The sequence below is a fragment of the Bufo gargarizans genome, chromosome 5 (assembly GCF_014858855.1).
Source record: "Bufo gargarizans isolate SCDJY-AF-19 chromosome 5, ASM1485885v1, whole genome shotgun sequence".
Classification (NCBI taxonomy): Eukaryota; Metazoa; Chordata; class Amphibia; order Anura; family Bufonidae; genus Bufo; species Bufo gargarizans.
In genome coordinates this window covers 14,063,126-14,082,194 of record NC_058084.1, presented here as the reverse complement: position 1 = coordinate 14,082,194, position 19,069 = coordinate 14,063,126, and the positions used below count along the sequence as shown (strand labels likewise).

The 19,069-nt window shown below is 43.4% G+C and overlaps 1 protein-coding gene across 1 annotated transcript in view; it reads left to right on the top strand.

Annotated features, from left to right (window-relative positions):
- TRAPPC9 (trafficking protein particle complex subunit 9) overlaps nt 1-19,069 on the top strand; it is a 488,202-nt gene that overhangs the window by 77,721 nt on the left and 391,412 nt on the right. The window contains exons 13-15 of the mRNA XM_044293230.1: nt 34-160; nt 8,908-9,040; nt 11,898-12,058. Coding sequence (XP_044149165.1) covers nt 34-160; nt 8,908-9,040; nt 11,898-12,058 — 421 coding nt within the window. The remainder of the gene's footprint in view (nt 1-33; nt 161-8,907; nt 9,041-11,897; nt 12,059-19,069) is intronic.

The following is a 19,069-nucleotide window of genomic DNA, read 5'->3' as shown; positions in this document are numbered from 1 at the left end:
CCTTCTCATCCTCTTTCCATTCTTTTTTTCCAGGGTCTGCTGACCAGTGGGGTGGATTTTGAGTCTCTTCCAGCCGCGCTTTCTCTTCCTGCAGAATCTGGCCTGTATCCTGTGACTTTAGTTGGTGTTCCTAGAACCACGGGGCAGATAACGGTTAATGGTAAGCACCAGTCTACACTCCACTCGGTTTGGTCTTTTTATGTGTATTGCTCATAAAAAAAAGTACAATTTATTTTTGGAAGTCACATATATATGTGATGGTGGTTGCGTTGGGAATAGACTATTGCCTTTGCTGTCACTCACTGGAGGACAGCCGTGACATCCTTCGGAACTGAAACGGAGCAGAAAATGCCTCTCCTGACCATTTAACCCTCTCTTCACCACAGTGCTGATAGCCGGTCTGAGTAAAACAAGGTGTACCCGCCTGCACGTGGAGGCAACCAGTACTGCTCACATTCTAGGACAGGCTGCTTCAAATTATTCTCGGAAACCCCCTTTAATAAAGTGGTTGTCTCATCTCACCGACCACAGGTAGTGGAGCTTACGGAAACTGTTCAGAGGGCTGGCACTCTGTTGTTTCCGTACCTCCCGTTGCAGTGAACCGCGTAGAAGAACAAGCTATGCTGCCTCTGTATCTCTGGAATTTCGGAAGCAGCATAGCTTGTTTTGTTGCTCCCACAGTGGAGCGCCAGTCCGTACGCTAGCCACCTGGGGCCGGCGTTTATTCCCATCTCGCCATGGAAATGACAAAATTGGACAACCCCTTTAAGGTCACATTGGCCTGACATCACCAGAGCTGTGTGCCAAAATATAAGTTTTCCCAGAAGTAGCGGTTTATCCCAGGTGTGTGTCCTTTCCACTGCAGCTCAGGGTGTGTGTCCTATCTGCTACAGCTCTTTTATTTCTCTACCTTTCATAGCTTTGGCGGCGTGTCCTTTACTTTCTGCTGCAGCTCTCTCCCTAACACAGCTCAGAGCCCATATCCTTTCTCAGGGGCATGTCCTTTCAGCTGCAGCCCTCTCTCTATCACTGCTTTGTGGTGTGTCCTTTGCTGCAGATCTTTCCCTATAACAGCTCAGGGGACACGTCCTTTCTGCTGCAGCTCTTTTACTGTAACGGTAACAGCTTCTAACAGTAGATATGGCTGGTGGCAGTTGGATGGAACTGAGCATGTGCTGCCACCTTAGTACACCAGGGGGCACCATTGTAATGAAGTAAAGAGAACGGGATAAAATTACTAATAGTGTCGTACTTTACACCATCTAAGAATACGAATCACCGTCTTACTCTTAGACAGAAAATGTGTTATTCTGGCTCATAGTCCTTTGTAAATTTTGTCCGTGCGCCAAAAATGATGTCTGTGCGGCAAAAAAACTGTCTAGTCTAAATTTGCACTACATATAAGTTGGTGTAGTATGAAACTAGCCCAAATCTGCCTAAATATCTCAAAAGTAACTTGTTTTCCGTACTGAATTTTATTAAAATAACATGTAACAGTGGCGCAACCTCTGGCAGGCCGCGGCGGTGACCAGCCTCTCTAGCATCACCCGCAGGTAAGTATCGTCTATAAGAGGGGCCCGGTCCTTGTGGGGGGTATTTTTTACTATTGGATAACCCTATTAACGTCTTCCATGTTCTGTGTATTTACTTACATTTTGCAAAGTTTAGAAAAGTTTTAGTGTATAATGTATTTGCCCGGAAGTCAGGCTCTGAGGATCATTTCCCGGCTCCTACAATTGCGGATTACATCCACCTGTCTTGTATTTCAGGATGCAAGACAAATATGTGCTCGCCCCTCTGAGGCCGCTCACATTTTTTTTAAAGCTAATTTGTTGTTCACTCCGAGATAAGAGATCGATCAAGGTGACAACTTGTTTAATTAATTCAAAAACTATGCCTTTTATTGAACGTGGATATTTCTAGTACAGATTTAATTGGATTGCTTCATTTTTGTTTGCTTTTAGTCAATTGACTGTAAGGGCAGAAGGCGGGATAAAGACATTGTTATTAAAAGGCCTCCAACAGCTGCTTCTTTAAAGAGCTGGTCTGGTTTGGTCAGGCTCTGTTTTTTTTTATAAGGACCCCCCCCCAGCGATCTGCTGTAACCTATGGAGAATCTTGGTGGAAAGTGTTCCTTTTTTCTGCAGCGCCACCACAGGGGAAATGAAGTATTACACAGTGTCTGATTTTCTGTGTCAGGCAGGACAAGCCAGGTCCTCCTAAGCAAGAGAAGCTCCTTGAAGTTGGTCTCCGCTCTGGCTGAGACATGAGGATCCTGAATGAATGTCCTTTCTCTTAGGGGCAGATTGGCCATGGACCCTACAGGAAAACTGAGCCAGTGAGTCGATGCTTAGGAGCTCCATCCAAGCCCTCCTCACAGCCGCCAGCCGGGTACATAATGATCTGATTATCTCCTACGCACCTGGCCTGCAGCTACAGATGTCCTCCTGAATTCAACCATATTGATGTCCTCAGGACAGTGATACAGTTGCATGCTGTGGCACAGGGGACTGTATTTTGGGCTGCACTGTGGTATTTGGTTCATCTGCGGCGGTATATTGCTCTGCACTATAGTATTGCTGGCCCTGTCTACTTCTGTTGTCCCTGTCTACATATGTTGGCCCACTTTCTGTCAATTTGGATTTGCCTGCAACATGGGTCCACTTTTACCCTTTTTTCCAGGGCCACATTTAGTTCCCAGTCTGCCCCCCCCTTCTCTGTTAACTTACATTTCCCAATTAGGTTTTCTAACCTAGACATTTCCTTTAGGCCGAGTTCACACGAACGTGTGTGACCCGTGCTCGTGCTGCGGCCCGCAAACAGCGGGCCGCAATGCACGATCGCCGGCCGTAGGTCAGCCGCATCGGATCGCGGACCCATTCACTTTAATGGGTCCGCGATCCGCCCGTTCCGCTAAAAGATAGGACATGTTCTATCTTTTTGCGGAACGGAGGTACGGGACGTAACCCCACGGAAGCACTCCGTAGTGCTTCCGAGGGGTCCCGTCCCGTGCGGCCGTTCCGCTATTCCGGATTTGCAGACCCATTGAAGTCAATGGGTCCGCATCCGTGAATCGGAATGCACACGGAACTGTGGCCGTGTATTGCGACCCGCGATTTGCGGGCCGCAATACGGCCACAGATCACACACGTTCGTGTGAACTAAGCCTTAGTGGTTTATACTCAGAATTTTGATGACTTTTATCAAGTATGGCGAGCGGTTACATTCTACCAATGTCCAGCTTGGGTCAGTGGTGAAGAACAGAAGGTTTAGAAGTCAAGCAATGTGGTTGACTGGTAGATCAAGGATAAAAGAGGAAAACGAGATGAAGTGATGAAAATCAGTCTAGTTTGTATTTTTTCTTTGACTCTTGAATGTGAATGTTGGACAATGTAGAAGATTTCTCACGTCTTTTGGTCTTCATTATTGGCGATCACGTTTCAAGAAAATCGTGGTCTTCGAGAAAGAACCACCCATTGACCAAATAAAGCCAAAGATTCCACTTGAAGTGTGGAGTGAAGCTCTGAGAAGTACTGAGAAGGTGCAGGTCATTGGAGAAGATATCTTTTATTGAAAGGAGTTGAAAGCAGAGGATGACCACTGAGATGGTTGGATGTAGTTGCAGACAGGCTTATAGGACAAGGACTCCTATGTGGTTGGAATGGGCTATGGTTGTCTTAGAAGGATCCATCAGTCCTCCAGCTTTCCATGTTATCTGGCTTCTTAAAATCTTCAAACCTCCGGTCAATTTTTTTGTACTCTCGGTAAGGGTGAAAAAGTTCTGAATATGCAGTTACGGAAATCTAGATTCCATCTAGTTCTAAATCTTCATAGTTTGAAGCAATATGTTGTATATAAAGTTTGGAGGAACTGATGGCTGGTTCTGAATATACTAGCATCCACCTCGGCCTCCGGTTGGATTTTTGCTGTGCCTGTGTACCTCTTTATAGATGGATTGTACATGACTTTACTACTGGTGGTGTATCCCCAAGATAGGCCATCAATATCTCATCGGCATGGGTCCAACACCCCGCACTGCCGCCAATCAGCTAGTTTAGGCTAGCTCCACCACTACAAGTTTGTGCTGGGGCTCCACAATTCTGTCCAATGTGTAGTAGATGAGAGCAGCGCTACAGTTACTTGCTCTGTCCGCGACAAAATCCATGGAGCTGTGTGTTTCCAGAGCTACCCTGAAGCAACTAGATAAGGATATGAGGTGTGAGGATAGGCCATCGATAGTAAAATCCTGGCTTACCCCTATGCTATGTATACTTTTACTCCCAATTTTTTTTTCTATCAATGTGTCTAAATTACAAACCGGATTTCAAAAAAGTTGGGACACTATACAAATCGTGAATGCAATGATGTGGAGGTGCCAACTTCTAATATTTTATTCAGAATAGAACATAAATCACGGAGCAAAAGTTTAAACTGAGAAAATGTACCATTTTAAGGGAAAAATATGTTGAATCAGAATTTCATGGTGTCAACAAATCCCCAAAAAGTTGGGACAAGGCCATTTTCACCACTGTGTGGCATCTCCCCTTCTTCTTACAACACTCAACAGATGTCTGGGGACCGAGGAGACCAGTTTCTTAGGCCTCTAACTGTTCAATCGTCTTGGGCCTTCTTTGTTGCACCTTCCTCTTCATGATGCGCCAAATGTTCTCTATCGGTGAAAGATCTGGACTGCAGACTGGCCATTTCAGTCCCCGGATCCTTCTCCTACGCAGCCATGATGTTGTGATTGATGCAGAATGTGGTCTGGCATTATCTTGTTGAAAAATGCAGGGTCTTCCCTGAAAGAGATGACGTCTGGATGGGAGCAGATGTTGTTCTAGAACCTGAATATATTTTTCTGCATTGATGGTGCCTTTCCAGACATGCAAGCTGCCCATGCCACACGCACTCATGCAACCCCATACCATCAGAGATGCAGGCTTCTGAACTGAGCGTTGATAACAACTTGGGTTGTCCTTGTCCTCTTTGGTCCGGATGACATGGCGTCCCAGATTTCCAAAAAGAACTTCGAATCGTGACTCGTCTGACCACAGAACAGTCTTCCATTTTGCCACACTCCATTGTAAATGATCCCTGGCCCAGTGAAAACGCCTGAGCTTGTGGATCTTGCTTAGAAATGGCTTCTTCTTTGCACTGTAGAGTTTCAGCTGGCAACGGCGGTTGGCACGGTGGATTGTGTTCACTGACAATGGTTTCTGGAAGTCTTCCTGAGCCCATTCTGTGATTTCCTTTACAGTAGCATTCCTGTTTGTGGTGCAGTGTCGTTTAAGGGCCCGGAGATCACGGGCATCCAGTATGGTTTTACGGCCTTGACCCTTACGCACAGAGATTGTTCCAGATTCTCGGAATCTTCGGATGATGTTCTGCACAGTTGATGATGATAGATGCAAAGTCTTTGCAATGTTTCGCTGGGTAACACCTTTCTGATATTGCTCCACTATCTTTCTGCGCAACATTGTGGGAATTGGTGATCCTCTACCCATCTTGGCTTCTGAGAGACACTGCCGCTCTGAGAAGCTCTTTTTATACCCAATCATGTTGCCAATTGACCTAATTAGTGTTAATTGGTCTTCCAGCTCTTCGTTATTCTCAAATTTACTTTTTCCAGCCTCTTATTGCTACTTGTCTCAACTTTTTGGGGATTTGTTGACACCGTGAAAATTTGAATCAACGTATTTTTCCTTTAAAATGATACATTTACTTGGATTAAACGTTTGATCTGTCATCTACGTTCAATTACAAATAAAATATTGACATTTGCCATCTCCACATCATTGCATTCAGTTTTTATTCACAATTTGTTTAGTGTCCCAACTTTTTGGGAATCCGGTTTGTAAAACATGAAGAAATTTTGCAGTAAAATGTGTGTCCTTGGTAACAGACAACAAACAAACTCTGTGTAGTCTGATTCTGCAGTCATAAACTCTGTTTCTTGCTGTGCTACCAAATGTATATTACCACAAAGTCAGGGACGAATGGAAAAAGGTGTGAAACAGCAAGCCTACACACTACACAACATTCTGTTACCACGGAGACACATAGTTCTGCATAGGAGCTGTAGAAATAAAAGGATAGGATTTTTTAAGTCTATTGCAAAGTTGGTTTCATTTCTCATTTTAGGTACGTATGGAAAAAAAATGGTTAGGACAGTATATATGACTTCTGATGGCCACACGGCTGCTGCTGCATCTCCCTGTCACCCGTCAAAATATCTGGTGACAGGGGGGCGGGTGCAGCCAAAAGCAGGCCGCGATGAAGACGAGCCTCCCCAGTATCGCGGGTGATGGTAGGGAGGCTCCGCCTGTGCCATATGTTTTGAGTCGTAGCGGCGGCTGTGCGGGCATCAGAAGTGATGCGGGTGCTGGGGGGAGCGGGGTAAGTATGACCAGTATGAGGGGCCCGGCCATTTTGGGGGGTATTTTAGGGGTTGGATAACCTCTTTAAAATCTCGGAAAACCATTTTAAGAACATGAGATTGAAATAATCTGAAGACCCAGATGGAAGGCTGGATGTTCTGAAGGAACAATGCTCATATAGTCCAGAAGACAGCGCATAATAGTGACCACACTGGCCATGTTGTGAAACAAATTATGGCTTGTCTTTATCTTGCCTCCCGAGAATAAGTAGCTCCTGATATTTCCTGTGGTTGTAGAAATTGTTTTGTCATTTTGACAAGATTTCCAACATTTTTGATTAGGGAAAGTCCATAAGCTGGGGCTTGGACCAAAACCAGAGTAAACTTAATGGAGATGCCTTCAAAACTCCTCTTCCCAAGAGTTGTGTTGGAGAAAAGAGATATGACAATATGGACATGTCGTCAGTCCAATGCCCAACAATCTTAGGAGCGTTTCCATGTTCCCTGAGCCTTTCATCTGAGGATGGATGAGGGTTCTATCACCAATGATGTCTTCTTATGTGTCTTGGAAAACTTTCTATAGGTTCCTGGAGTTTGTCTTCCACCCAGCAATGAAAGAGCTGCATATCTTTAGTATTCTCTCCTCTTGTTGGGCTTTTTGTGGCATCTAAGGAGCAGAACTTTCTCTACTCATACATGTCCTTGCATCTCAATAAAAAAATTACAGAAAATCAGATGCAAATTTATGGCAGCAAGAACGGCTAACAGCTCGAAGACCCAACTATCGGGGAGATGTAATGAGCTGTGCCTGAGGTAGGATCTTCATGTCCCTTGTAGTTAAAGCAGCTTTCACCTCATTGAGCAAGACTGGTATTAAAGTATTAAGTCAACGAAGGATCTCGAGCAGCAGAATTGACTTTTTATATCTTGAGGTACATTTATTCAGAAAAAGGATTTTCCTGGACTTGACCTCACAACTTTACACTACCGGGCAATTAATATCTTGTATGCAAGTCCCGGCTTGGATTTAATGTTTTTGAGATATTTATGGGGTTGTTATTTTGTAAAGGAAAATTTTAATTTAAACCATCTGATAGCTTTCTCGCTGGAACAGCGCCACACCTGTCCACAGGTTATCTGTGATATTGCAGCTTACTTCCATGGAGCTATGCTGCAATTTCAGACACCACCCATGCACTGCTGTGGCACTGATTTTGGAAAAAAATGCACAGATGAGCTTTTTGTAGGGAATCTGGACACCACGACAGGGTAAATTTAGGTTTGTGCATCTATACGATAGTAGTAGTACTCACCAGTTAACCGCCTAGACAATAACTTAGCCCTCAGCACTTCTCCCCACATTGAATGAATGGATCACATGGTGCAAATTTGAGTCCCACAATGTTCTAAATCAGTCATGTACAATTCCCTGTTATCTTCTGCCACTCCCGCTACACTGTTCCTGTCTTCTCCCAGTACTCCGCTCCTTTCTGTCACTTACGTGGTGACCCTTCCCCCAACCTCCAGTACCTGAACTATATTTTCCACTAGGTTCCAGTTCGCTGCTCAGGTATTTTTTTTGTTCCGTAACCTTGGCTTTTGACCCAGTTTGACTTCTGACCATGCCTACATTTTGCCTGTCCTGACCTATCCCAAATCCATAACAACCTAGTAAAAAGTGTGAATGGTTGTTGGGGAAGGGTCCTTACGAAGCTCGTGATGACAGGGTTTTGACTGGAACAGGAGGGCTAGAGGACCTTTCACCACTCTTGACATGTCCGTTTTAATAGCTACTTGCTTTCCCCATGTAATAGCAGTTCTGGAGCATCTATTCTTACGGCTCTACGTTGTCCCATTCCTTTTTTATTTCTACTAGAAGTTATGAATGAATTGCTAGCAGTCTGCAGTAAGGGTACAGGGGGAGGTAACCAGTTGGGGGCGTGTCCCTGCACAGACTCTCTCTATCCAATCAGTGCTGCCATTTTCAAACTGTGCAGGTACACACCCCAACAGGTTACCTCCCCTCTGTACCCTTACTGCAGACTGCTAGCAATTCATTCATAACTTCTAGTAGAAATAATAAAGGAACAGCACAACATAGAGTCATAATATTAGATGCTCCAGAATTGTTGCATGAAGCTATTAAAACAGACGTGTCCGGAGCGGGGAAAGGTCCTCTTTAAGGTAGACACAGTGGCAGAAGTCCTGGCAGGAGAGCAGCATTGGTGAGTGGAATACCGGGCAGAGCCAAATCAGCGGAGTAGTGGTGAACAGGCGCGGCGCATCGGGTGGAGGTAGGAACAGGGCAGCAGAGCATGACTTCTATTTCGGAGAACCCCTGTATATATCAGCCACTTGCTTATGAGCTTATTCAGGTAAGGGGCCCAACTCATGCCGAGGCAAGTCATGGCTTACCATTTCCACTGGAGCATTGCTGCCTCTTGTATTTCTTCCCAAGGGAATACGTATGTTTCATCTCAGAGTACTAGTCTTGTGCTGACCGCCTGCTGTTCTGTCCTCTGGGGTTACAGGTTATCACACATCTGTATTTGGGGTGTACAGCGACTGTCTTCTCGACAACCTCCCCGGCCTTAAGAACAATGGCTGCACGGTAGACGTGATTCCGGCTTTGCCAAGATTACAGATCAACACCTCCCTGCCCAGGCAAGTATTTACTACAGAAACCTATGTATTAGACATTGCCCTTTGAACATGAAGAACATACACTTTAGATCATAAACACCCAAAAAAATTATAAATTAAAAATATATATTTAAAAAAATACACCAAATAAATAAAAATATTTTATTAATCCATTAAAAACTTTTAATCATGTACGTAATAAAATCCTATACCCAATAATCCAAATATGTATAATAAAAAATGTGCCCACGGAAAGTGGTATAACAGTGTAAATGGATTATTCTAGTATATGTAATGTATAATATTATAGTATGTATTTGGATACCTGAAATATTTGTGCAACACAGCAGTCAATAAAGTGCTAATAGTGCAAAAATAAAGTGCTAGAATTATTACAAAGCAAGCAAGTGAAAAGCTTAGGGCTTTGTTACACCAACAGATTATCTTCCAGATTTTCTTGCCAATCATTGTTCAGATGGCCAATTACACACACAACTATTGGACAGATATTGGTCAGATAATCTGTTGGTGTAATGCAGGCTTCAGTGCTAAACGCAATAAGCATAGTTCCCATTGTGCAACCACGTGCGGCCACAGAGCGCAGCTATGTCCCCACGTCCGCCAAGCACTCCCAGTAGACACCATCTTGGACACCATATCTTATAAATGACATATATAAAGAGAACAAAATGCCTGATTACTAGTGACAAAGTGCCGGTGCTTTCTCAAACAGCTGATCGGCGGGGGTCCCGGGTGTCGGACCCCCACTGATCAGATACTGATGACCTATCCTGAGAATAGAAGAAAAAAAAAAACCAATGCAACAGCACTCTGCAAACACAAAGTACAATAATGCCATAGTTATAGAAAACATTCTGGTGCTAATGCTACGCTTATTTTGTAAATTTGAGATTCTTGGCAAATACATTTTGTACAAAATTATTTGGGCCCGTCTGCCACACGTCAAGGCGATCTCTATAAGACGGGAACCTAACACAAAATACTACCTGTTATGTGCCATATCGGCCACCATAAAATTTTAGGTTCCACATGCATGCTGGGCCCACTCTGCCTTTATATCATTTTTGGTGCCATAACGACCTCCATTAAATCCAGGGAATGCAGGTACCAACATGCATGCCGAGCCCACACTGTATTATACCTCTCCTGGTGCCAGATGGCTTCCAATGAATGCAGGGAGAGCAGGCTGCAGCTTTATAGTTGCACTGATTAAAATCAGCCTATAGGGCAGTCAGGCTGGTCAGGGGTGCACCACCAACAGGAGTCAGCCGCACCTCCAGTACAACTGCAAGAAAAAGGGGGTCAGTCAGCCCATCCCAATGCGCAGGTGCACGTCGCCATGGCTAAAAACACGAAGAGAAAAACACAATGCAACAGCACTCTGCAAACACAGATAATGTACAATAATGCCATAGTTATAGAAAGTATTCTGGTGCTAATGCTACGCGTATGTAGTCAATTTGAGATTCTTGGCAAATGCATTTTGTACAAAATTATTTGGGCCCGTCTGTTGGGTCTTATAGAGATTGCCTTCATGTTTCTAGCCATGGCGACGTGCACCTGCGCATTGGGATGAGCTGACTGACCCCCTTTTTCTTGCAACTATCTCGAGAATAGGTCATTAGTGTTGAAATCTCGGAAAGCCTTTTTAATATAGCATTGTATGCAGTGATCCCACCCAATCATTATCATTATTCGCATGATATATTATAATAAATCATTTAATATATTTATATACAAAATAAGGGTCCACTCACACGTCCGCAATTTTGCGGAACGGGTCCGGACCCATTCATTCTCTATTTGCCCGGACGTAAAGCGGAGAGCACACTATGTGCTCTCCGCTTCCACATTTGCGGAGCGCGTCCCCGAACTTCCGGTCCGCAGCTCCGCAAAATACAGAACATGTTTCTATAGGGGGTGTCGGCCAGGTGTGTTGCGGATCCGCAACACACCACGGATGTGTGAATGGACCCTAATAACGATAAAAAAATATAATAATAAAAAATAATAATATATATATATATATGTGTGTGTGTGTGTGTAATTTTAAAATAGTATAATATAAAAAATAATACACTGTCTGCAATATTTTATTATTCTGTTGCACGTTTTATAATTTTGTTTGTATATTCATATATTTAGTGTCTGTTTAGCGCTAGATTTGGAGTTTTATCTTGTTTGATCTGTATTAATTCTAGCACTTTATTGACTTTGCTGTGTTGCACATATTTTTCAGGTAGCCAAATACCTACTATTATATTATACATTACGTATACTAGACAATCATGGCAGAATACTCCAATTATGTTGTTATAGTACTTTCCGTGGGCGTTTTTTATATTATGCACATTTGGATAATTGTGTAAAGAAGTTTTATTATATACTTGATAAATATGTTTTTACGGATCAATAAAATATTTTAATTTATTTAGTTTTTTTTTTTTTATATATTTTTTAATTTATTTATAACTGAGGACTTTTTTGGTCTTTAAGTCTTTACTGTAGTAAGATACATGTCCGTACATATTTGTCATCGGTTAGAGCTTACTAAGAGCCCTTTTTAGCTGGTCATACACAATACACGTATGTCTGGTGAACCCACTGATTTCAGTGTGACCGACCGGACATTAAATGTTTGTTCCCGATCAGTGCAGTCAATAATGAAATTGTTTGAGAATGAATGGCTGCACTTACGATTGTCCCATAGAGTGAGATGATTCTTCAATGTAAATGGACCTAAATGAATGTCGAGTGACTTACTACATCATTGATCGATGCCCCTGTTGAAGGACCATAGAATATGCATTCAGCACCTTGCGGGGCAGTAACGTGAACCTGTATTGCGTCCTTCCAGATCGGCTCACTCGCTGCAGCCATCCAGCGACGATGTATCCACACACGTGTCTGTTCAGCTTTTCAATGGAGAGACCCAGAAGCTTGTGATTAAGCTGGAAAACATCGGAACCGAGCCCCTCGAGACTTTAGAGGTCTCCTCCAAGACGGTCAATAATAAAGGTGGGTGGATCTGCCTCTGTCTTTCTGCCTTTTTACGCCTTTTGCAAAATTCTGGTCGCACCCGGCAATCGCATGATTGCAGATTCCGCAAAACCGCATTGGCGCTGCTTCTATTCACTGCACAGTGCTCACAGTGTTATGTCTGAATATTCGGACACCCAAACCTGATTTCCATTATTATGTTCTAAATTAAAGGGGTTATCTCATGAATAATATCATATAGTACTTCATGTTATCCTTCATTTCTCCTATGATGGTGCTGCAGGAGGATTAAACACTTTTTTGCCTTCTGCCCCCCCCTTTTAAGACCTCATTAATAGGTATTGATGCTTGATTATCACATTTTCTGAATTACTTAAAGGCTATGTACACCTTTGGGGGCCTTTTTAAAAAAAAAAAATATTATTATTTCATTATACTCATTTTGAGCTAAAATCATTTTTTTCAATTGGTCTTAAAATTTGGAGCCTTTTTCTCTGTACAGGGCTGAGATTCTCTAGTAACAGGATCTATATTTTCACTCCATCAGGACGCTCAGCTGACAGCTCCTTATCTCCGATATTATAAACACTTATTATAGCTCAGTTCTTATCTTACTGATAAGAATGTGGATTAAATAAGTGTTTATGGCCTTTCAGTAAATTAGAGATGAGGTTTATTAGATGACTGGCACAAAGTGAAAGTAGGATTGACACAGCTAGACAAACAGTCAACTGTTTGTGACAGAATAGTTGAATATTTTTAATAAAGACTAATTGAAAAAAAGATTTTTAGCCCAGAATGATTAAAATGCAATCATAAAAATAAATTGCTCCCGAAGGTGTACATAGCCTTTTAATCATAAAAAAAATAATAATAATATAATAAATGGGTTAACACATGGATCAGAATTTGGTTAGTAATGAGTGATTTAAAAATGAATTACAAAAATCAATCCTCATCCTCAACAATTACTGATTCCCCGCTGGTCTCTCCTATCTGGTCCTACCTGGTCCCAGCTTGACACACAGAAAATTGTGGGAGAATACTAGACTGCCAATCTCTGGTCTTAGCCGTGACCTGCCACAACCAGTGATTGGACCTCTCCTGCCACTTCCTTTGTGTCTGGACCAAGAAGGAGGGACTGACTGGGTCATGGTAATCAATGGAACAGGAACAGCGGGGATTACTGAGGGTGAGTATTGATTCCCTTATTTTTTATACTGCTTTAAAGGGTTTCTACCACTTGGATTTCACATAATTAGGTGTCAGACACTAGCGCTCCGCTAGTGTCTGCTCTGCCAAACTATCCTGCTATAATAGCTTTTGGGGCAGCCGTTTACCTAAAAAAAGAACTTTTATTAATATGCTAATGACCCTCTAGGTGCTATGGGGGCGTCATTGGCACCTAGAGGATCGGTCTACCTTCTCAAGATGCCGCCGCTCAGCGCCTCCCTCCAGCCCGCCCATCTGCTTCGGAATGCATCAAACGGACGACTTCACGCGCATGCGCCGTGCGCGGCTGTATTCGGCGCATGCGCAGTGAATGTCCGACCGCTTACCTTCTCAGACATCTCCACTGCGCCTGCGCCGATGACGTCATCGGCGCAGACGCAGTGGAGATGTCTGAGAAGGGAAGCGGTCGGACATTCACTGCGCATGCGCCGAATACAGCCGCGCACGGCGCATGCGCGTGAAGTCGTCCGTTTGATGCATTCCGAAGCAGATGGGCGGGCTGGAGGGAGGCGCTGAGCGGCGGCATCTTGAGAAGGTAGACCGATCCTCTAGGTGCCAATGACGCCCCCATAGCACCTAGAGGGTCATTAGCATATTAATAAAAGTTCTTTTTTTAGGTAAACGGCTGCCCCAAAAGCTATTATAGCAGGATAGTTTGGCAGAGCAGACACTAGCGGAGCGCTAGTGTCTGACACCTAATTATGTGAAATCCAAGTGGTAGAAACCCTTTAAGCACTCTACTAAGAAATGTGTTCCCATGGACAAAAATCCCTTTATCCCGTAGAGGACGTCTGCCATACATGTACGGCGCTGGTGGACGTGACTTAAGGACCAGCTCCGGACAACCCGGCCCCTGCTGCATACGCCGGCATCTGTGAAAACACCTATGCCGGCGTATAAACCCCTTGCATGCAGAGGGTTTGCAGAGGCTATGGGCGTCCTCCACATCTCCATCCGGTCCCCATGCTGCAGTGACGGGGACCTGATGGCAGCCCGATGCCTTCCATGGGCATTAGGGCTTGCCTTCTACCGAAGCCTGTGAGATCCAGCCCCTTAGGCTGGGTCTCACATGCAGGCTGTCAGCATAAAAGCTGACAGCCAATGCATTACAATACAGGATGTATTGTAATGCATTGCAGAAGGGATCAGACCCCAGAGGTTGAAGTCCCAGAGTGGGACAAAAATAGTAAAAAAAAAAAGTGTTTTTCATAATAAAAAAAATTATAAAGTTTCAAGTAAAAAAAAAAGAAGCCTCTTTCCCACAATAAAACGCCTAAAATTGTAAAAAATAAATAAATATATATATATATAGAAAAAATTAAAACGGACATATTGGGTATTGCCTCGTCCGTAAGGACTGGCTCTATAAAAATATCACATGACCTAACCCTTCACCTGAACGCCGTAGAAAAAATAAAAACTGTGCTAAAACAACCATTTTTTTGTCACCTTACATCACAAAAAATGCGTATGCCCCCCAAAATAGTACCAATCAAACCGTCACCTCATCCCGCTAAAAATGAGCCCCTACATTAAACAATCGGACAAAGAATAAAAAAACTATGGCTCTCAGATTATGGAGACTCTAAAACATTATTTTTTTTGTTTCAAAAATGCTTTTATTGTGTTTAAAAGTGAAAGAAAAAAAAAAAAAGTAGACATATTAGGTATCGCCGTGTCCGTAACAACCAGGTCTATTGAAATATCACATGACCTAACCCCTCAGGTGAACACCGTAAAAAAAACATCACAAAAAGTGTATTACCAAGCACACAAAATAGTACAAATCAAACAGTCATCTCATCCTGAAAAAAATTTGCCCCTACATAAGACAGTCGCCCAAAAAATAAAAAAACTATGGCTTTCAGAATATGGAGACACTAAAAAATGTTTCAAAATGCTTTATTATGTAAAACTGAAACAAACAACCAAAAAAGTAGTCATATTTGGTATTGCCGCGTCCATAACATCCTGCTCTATAAAAATAGCTGTTTTGGCACTGTTTATATTTTTGGTTTTTTACAATGTTCATCTGACAGAATATAAAAAATATAAACAGTGCCAAAACAGCAATTTTTTTTGTTACCTTGCCTCACAAAGAGTGTAATATAGAGCTACCAAAAATCATATGTACCCTAAAATAGTACCAACAAAACTGCCACCTTATCCCGTAGTTTCCAAAATGGGGTCACTTTTTTGGAGTTTCTACTCTAGGGGTGCATCAGGGGGTCTTCAAATGTGACATGGCAACTTAAAATTATCCCAGTGAAATCTGCCCTCCAAAAACCGTATGGCATTCCTTTCCTTCTGCGCCCTGCCGTGTGCCCGTACAGCGGTTTACAACCACATATGGGGTGTTTCTGTAAACTACAGAATCAGAGCCATGAATATTGAGTTTGAGTCCTTAAGGTGAAATATGGCAGGGTCCTGAAAGGGTTAAGATTGTTTGTTTATTATGACGACTAGATCATTTGTAAACTGTGATAATCCAGCACCGATCAGTTCCTAGGAAGTGTGTGACTCTCCTGCAGTGCCACCACAGGAGAAAGGAAGTATTACATGCAAAAAATTTAGCTCGGCCGGAGAACACTTTTTACTTGAAAAAAGCTGAAAGTTTATGATCTATAAATGTGCAAATAGACTTCCTGATGCTGGATTAAAGGAACTTTGCTTTAATTGTTCTAACATTAATAAACCTATAAAATATTTTTTTCATTTTTTTTTTCCCTTCAAACATTTCTTCTCGTTTTTCTTTCAGTCTTATGTTACGTTAATTTATGTAGATTGTCCTATACTGTAGCCCGGACTTCGCTACATTTGCATTCCCAGCCTTTGACTGAATTTGAATGCTCCTGCAGCGTCTAATTGCGCGGCGCAGCTCCTGTCGGACTGAGGACGTCGCTCTACAGGTTTCGTAGGCGATGGCTGTTTTAATTCCAGAAATCTTTATAAACCTCCCGGCTTCATGCATCCTTATGTCGTGTAGCGAATACCCAGCCGCTTATGTAACTCGTGGCTTTTGGGTGGGGGGGTGAAATTAATCCCCGGTGACTTCTCCGCTTACCTGATCCGAGAGCTTCGGAAGGCTGCATCCCTAAAGACTCACATCCGTGGAGATTGACGGAAGCCAACTTTTTTTTTTTTTATGGTTCGTTCTTTGCTTAGACAAAAACTTTGATGAATGGTGGAAATTCTGCTTCTGAAGGAATTTCTGTAACTACCTAACTGGTAATAAGGCGCCGGGCGCAGCACTGAATAATAGATTTATCAGCTAGCAAGAAGCAAAGGTCACGATTCTCTTCTACGACCTTCATTTTCATCTTTGAGCATAACGCCACTGTTTTTTATGATAAAATCTGAAAAAAATATTCAGTAACTTCAATAACACCTATTCTTTGTTTTACCACTTTTATTATGGAATTTTTAACAATCTCATGAGTTGTACTCTAGTCCCCTCCAGAGCTGCCTCAAAACACACAGTGAGTTAGTACCCTTCACTATCTGACATGTGGCTTTAAAGGCTTGTTACTTTCTTAGGGCGGGTTCGCATTGGCTTTATTGAATTCCGTTTGGAATTCTAGGACGAAATGCAAAAAGGAAACCTTTAAAAGAGGCATTCCGTTTTGCTCCATCCTAATACATGTCTATGGGGACACATAACGGTTCCGCTTGTTTTTTTGGTCACTAATTGAGTATTCCTGTTGTGACTATGAGATCGGCGGGGGTCCTATCACTGGGAACCCCCACCGTCCATAAGAATGAAGACCCTGCTCTGCCGCTCCATTCATCTCTACGGGAGTTCTGGAGAGCGCAGTGCTCGCCTGTTTCTGGAAATCCCATGGAGGTGAATGGAGCGGCAGTGTGAAGGCCACTTCGTTCATTTTCAAGGGCGCCCTTAGGGGTACAAGGGTCCCCATTCTAGTTATCAGCGGGGGCCCCAGCAGTAGTGGGGTACAAGGGTCCCCATTCTTGTGATCAGCGGGGGCCCCAGCAGTAGTGCTGATCTAATGGTTATCCACATATAACAGTCTCAACCAGAATACCACTTTAAAGACTGAAACACTGATCATTAAGGGGTTAAAATTGTAAGATTTGTAATAACATAATAATTAAAATTAATAAAGCTTTCTCAACCCCCTCCAAAAACGCACATTAGCATCTGACTCCCCCCGCCGTGGGGTCTCCCTGGGGTCCCCCTGGACGTCCCGGTAAGTAGTCGGTCACAGGGAAGGTGCGGAGTAATGTGCGCTGTCACAAGCTGCCACTTCTCATTGCCAGATCTCATCAGCTGCAAACAAACTTCCAGAAGTAGGTGACCTGCTGCCGGGCGCTGATAACGCCGCTATTAGCCGCACTCCAGTCTGTCGTGTATGGACCGAATTGCAATTTTTTCGCCCTTTTTGTTTATTTTTTATTTTATTTTTATAAAATGTTGGTCCCAAGTGCCTCCTGTATTATACAGCGCGTCACCCCGTGATATATTGTCCGTACATTTTCCAGGTTACCGCTGTGCAAGCAGCAAAGTGAGGATTTCACTCTCCAAATTATTTTTTACATTTTAATTTTTTTTGCCATTATCCAACACAGAAAAACCACGCAGGTCATGGGCTGTCACTTTTTGGACAGTTGGTAGCTATATAGTATATGACAGTGTCACACCCACGAGGGTCCAGAATATTAGTTTCTTACCAATTTTGCCTTACTTTTCTCTCTTGTAGTTCAGAATTTCAGGCCCATGATGCTTTGCTGCATTGTACTTAAAGGGGACGATTTAAAGGGGTTATCCAAGTTCTATAATGCCCGGGCCCGTCACAGAGGTTGTACTTACCTCGCACCCCAGCCCCTGAGTCGCTTCTGATTCCCTGGACGGCCGTCTCTGCATCTCCCTGTCGCGCGGATGAAAACATCCAGCGTTAGGGGGTTGCAGCCAATAGCAGGCCGCGCCCCCCCCCCCCGACACCGGATGTTTTCATCTGCGTGACTGGGAGATGCAGCGGCGGCCGTGCTCGTATGAGAAGCGACGTGGGTGACGGGGAGCGAGGTAAGTACAACCTCTGTGGGGGGCATTATAGAACTTGGATAACCCCTTTAAAGGGGATCTTCTTAAAACACTCGTCTCCATGGGTCGTGTCTGGTGTAGCAGCTCAGCTTTATTAAAGTGAATGAGGCTGTAATGCAATACTGCACACAGGTTGGAACCGTTTTTTTTCCTTCCTGTCTGGGTGGCCACCGTTTACTTATATCCAGTGGATAGTCCATCTGCCCTACTTTACACTGCAGCTTCCTATTGCACAGACTTAAATATGGGAAGTGGGGAGAGGTCAGTTACGGGCTGCCTGTGGACAGCACTCAGCTGGCTATGCACAGTAGGTGTATAGTGACTGGCCGACCATCTAATGTATAGGGGAGCCTCCTAATCCTTCTTTCATGCTAGTTCACACTAGTGCTTAATATCTGGCAGGGAACAACCTGCCGGATATCTCTGCATTCCGCCATTGGTGGAAGCTAAAGAGGCGCTAAAGTGGCTTTAACTATAATGGGGACCAGCGGAGATCCAGCCGCAAATTTCATCTTCCCAGATCCGATTGTTCTTGCAGTAAAAACTGCTGCAGTTTAGCACATGCATGCTCAGCCCCATGTGTATACTGGTGTCTGATATATATGGCAAACCTTAGACACCTTTGCATTGATTTTTTTAATTTTTTATTGTTCATTTGCTTCCTAAAGGCAAAATTAAGCAGATTTCTAAATCTTCCTTAAAACATTCCTACATTTCTGCTTTTGCAGACTGTGTTC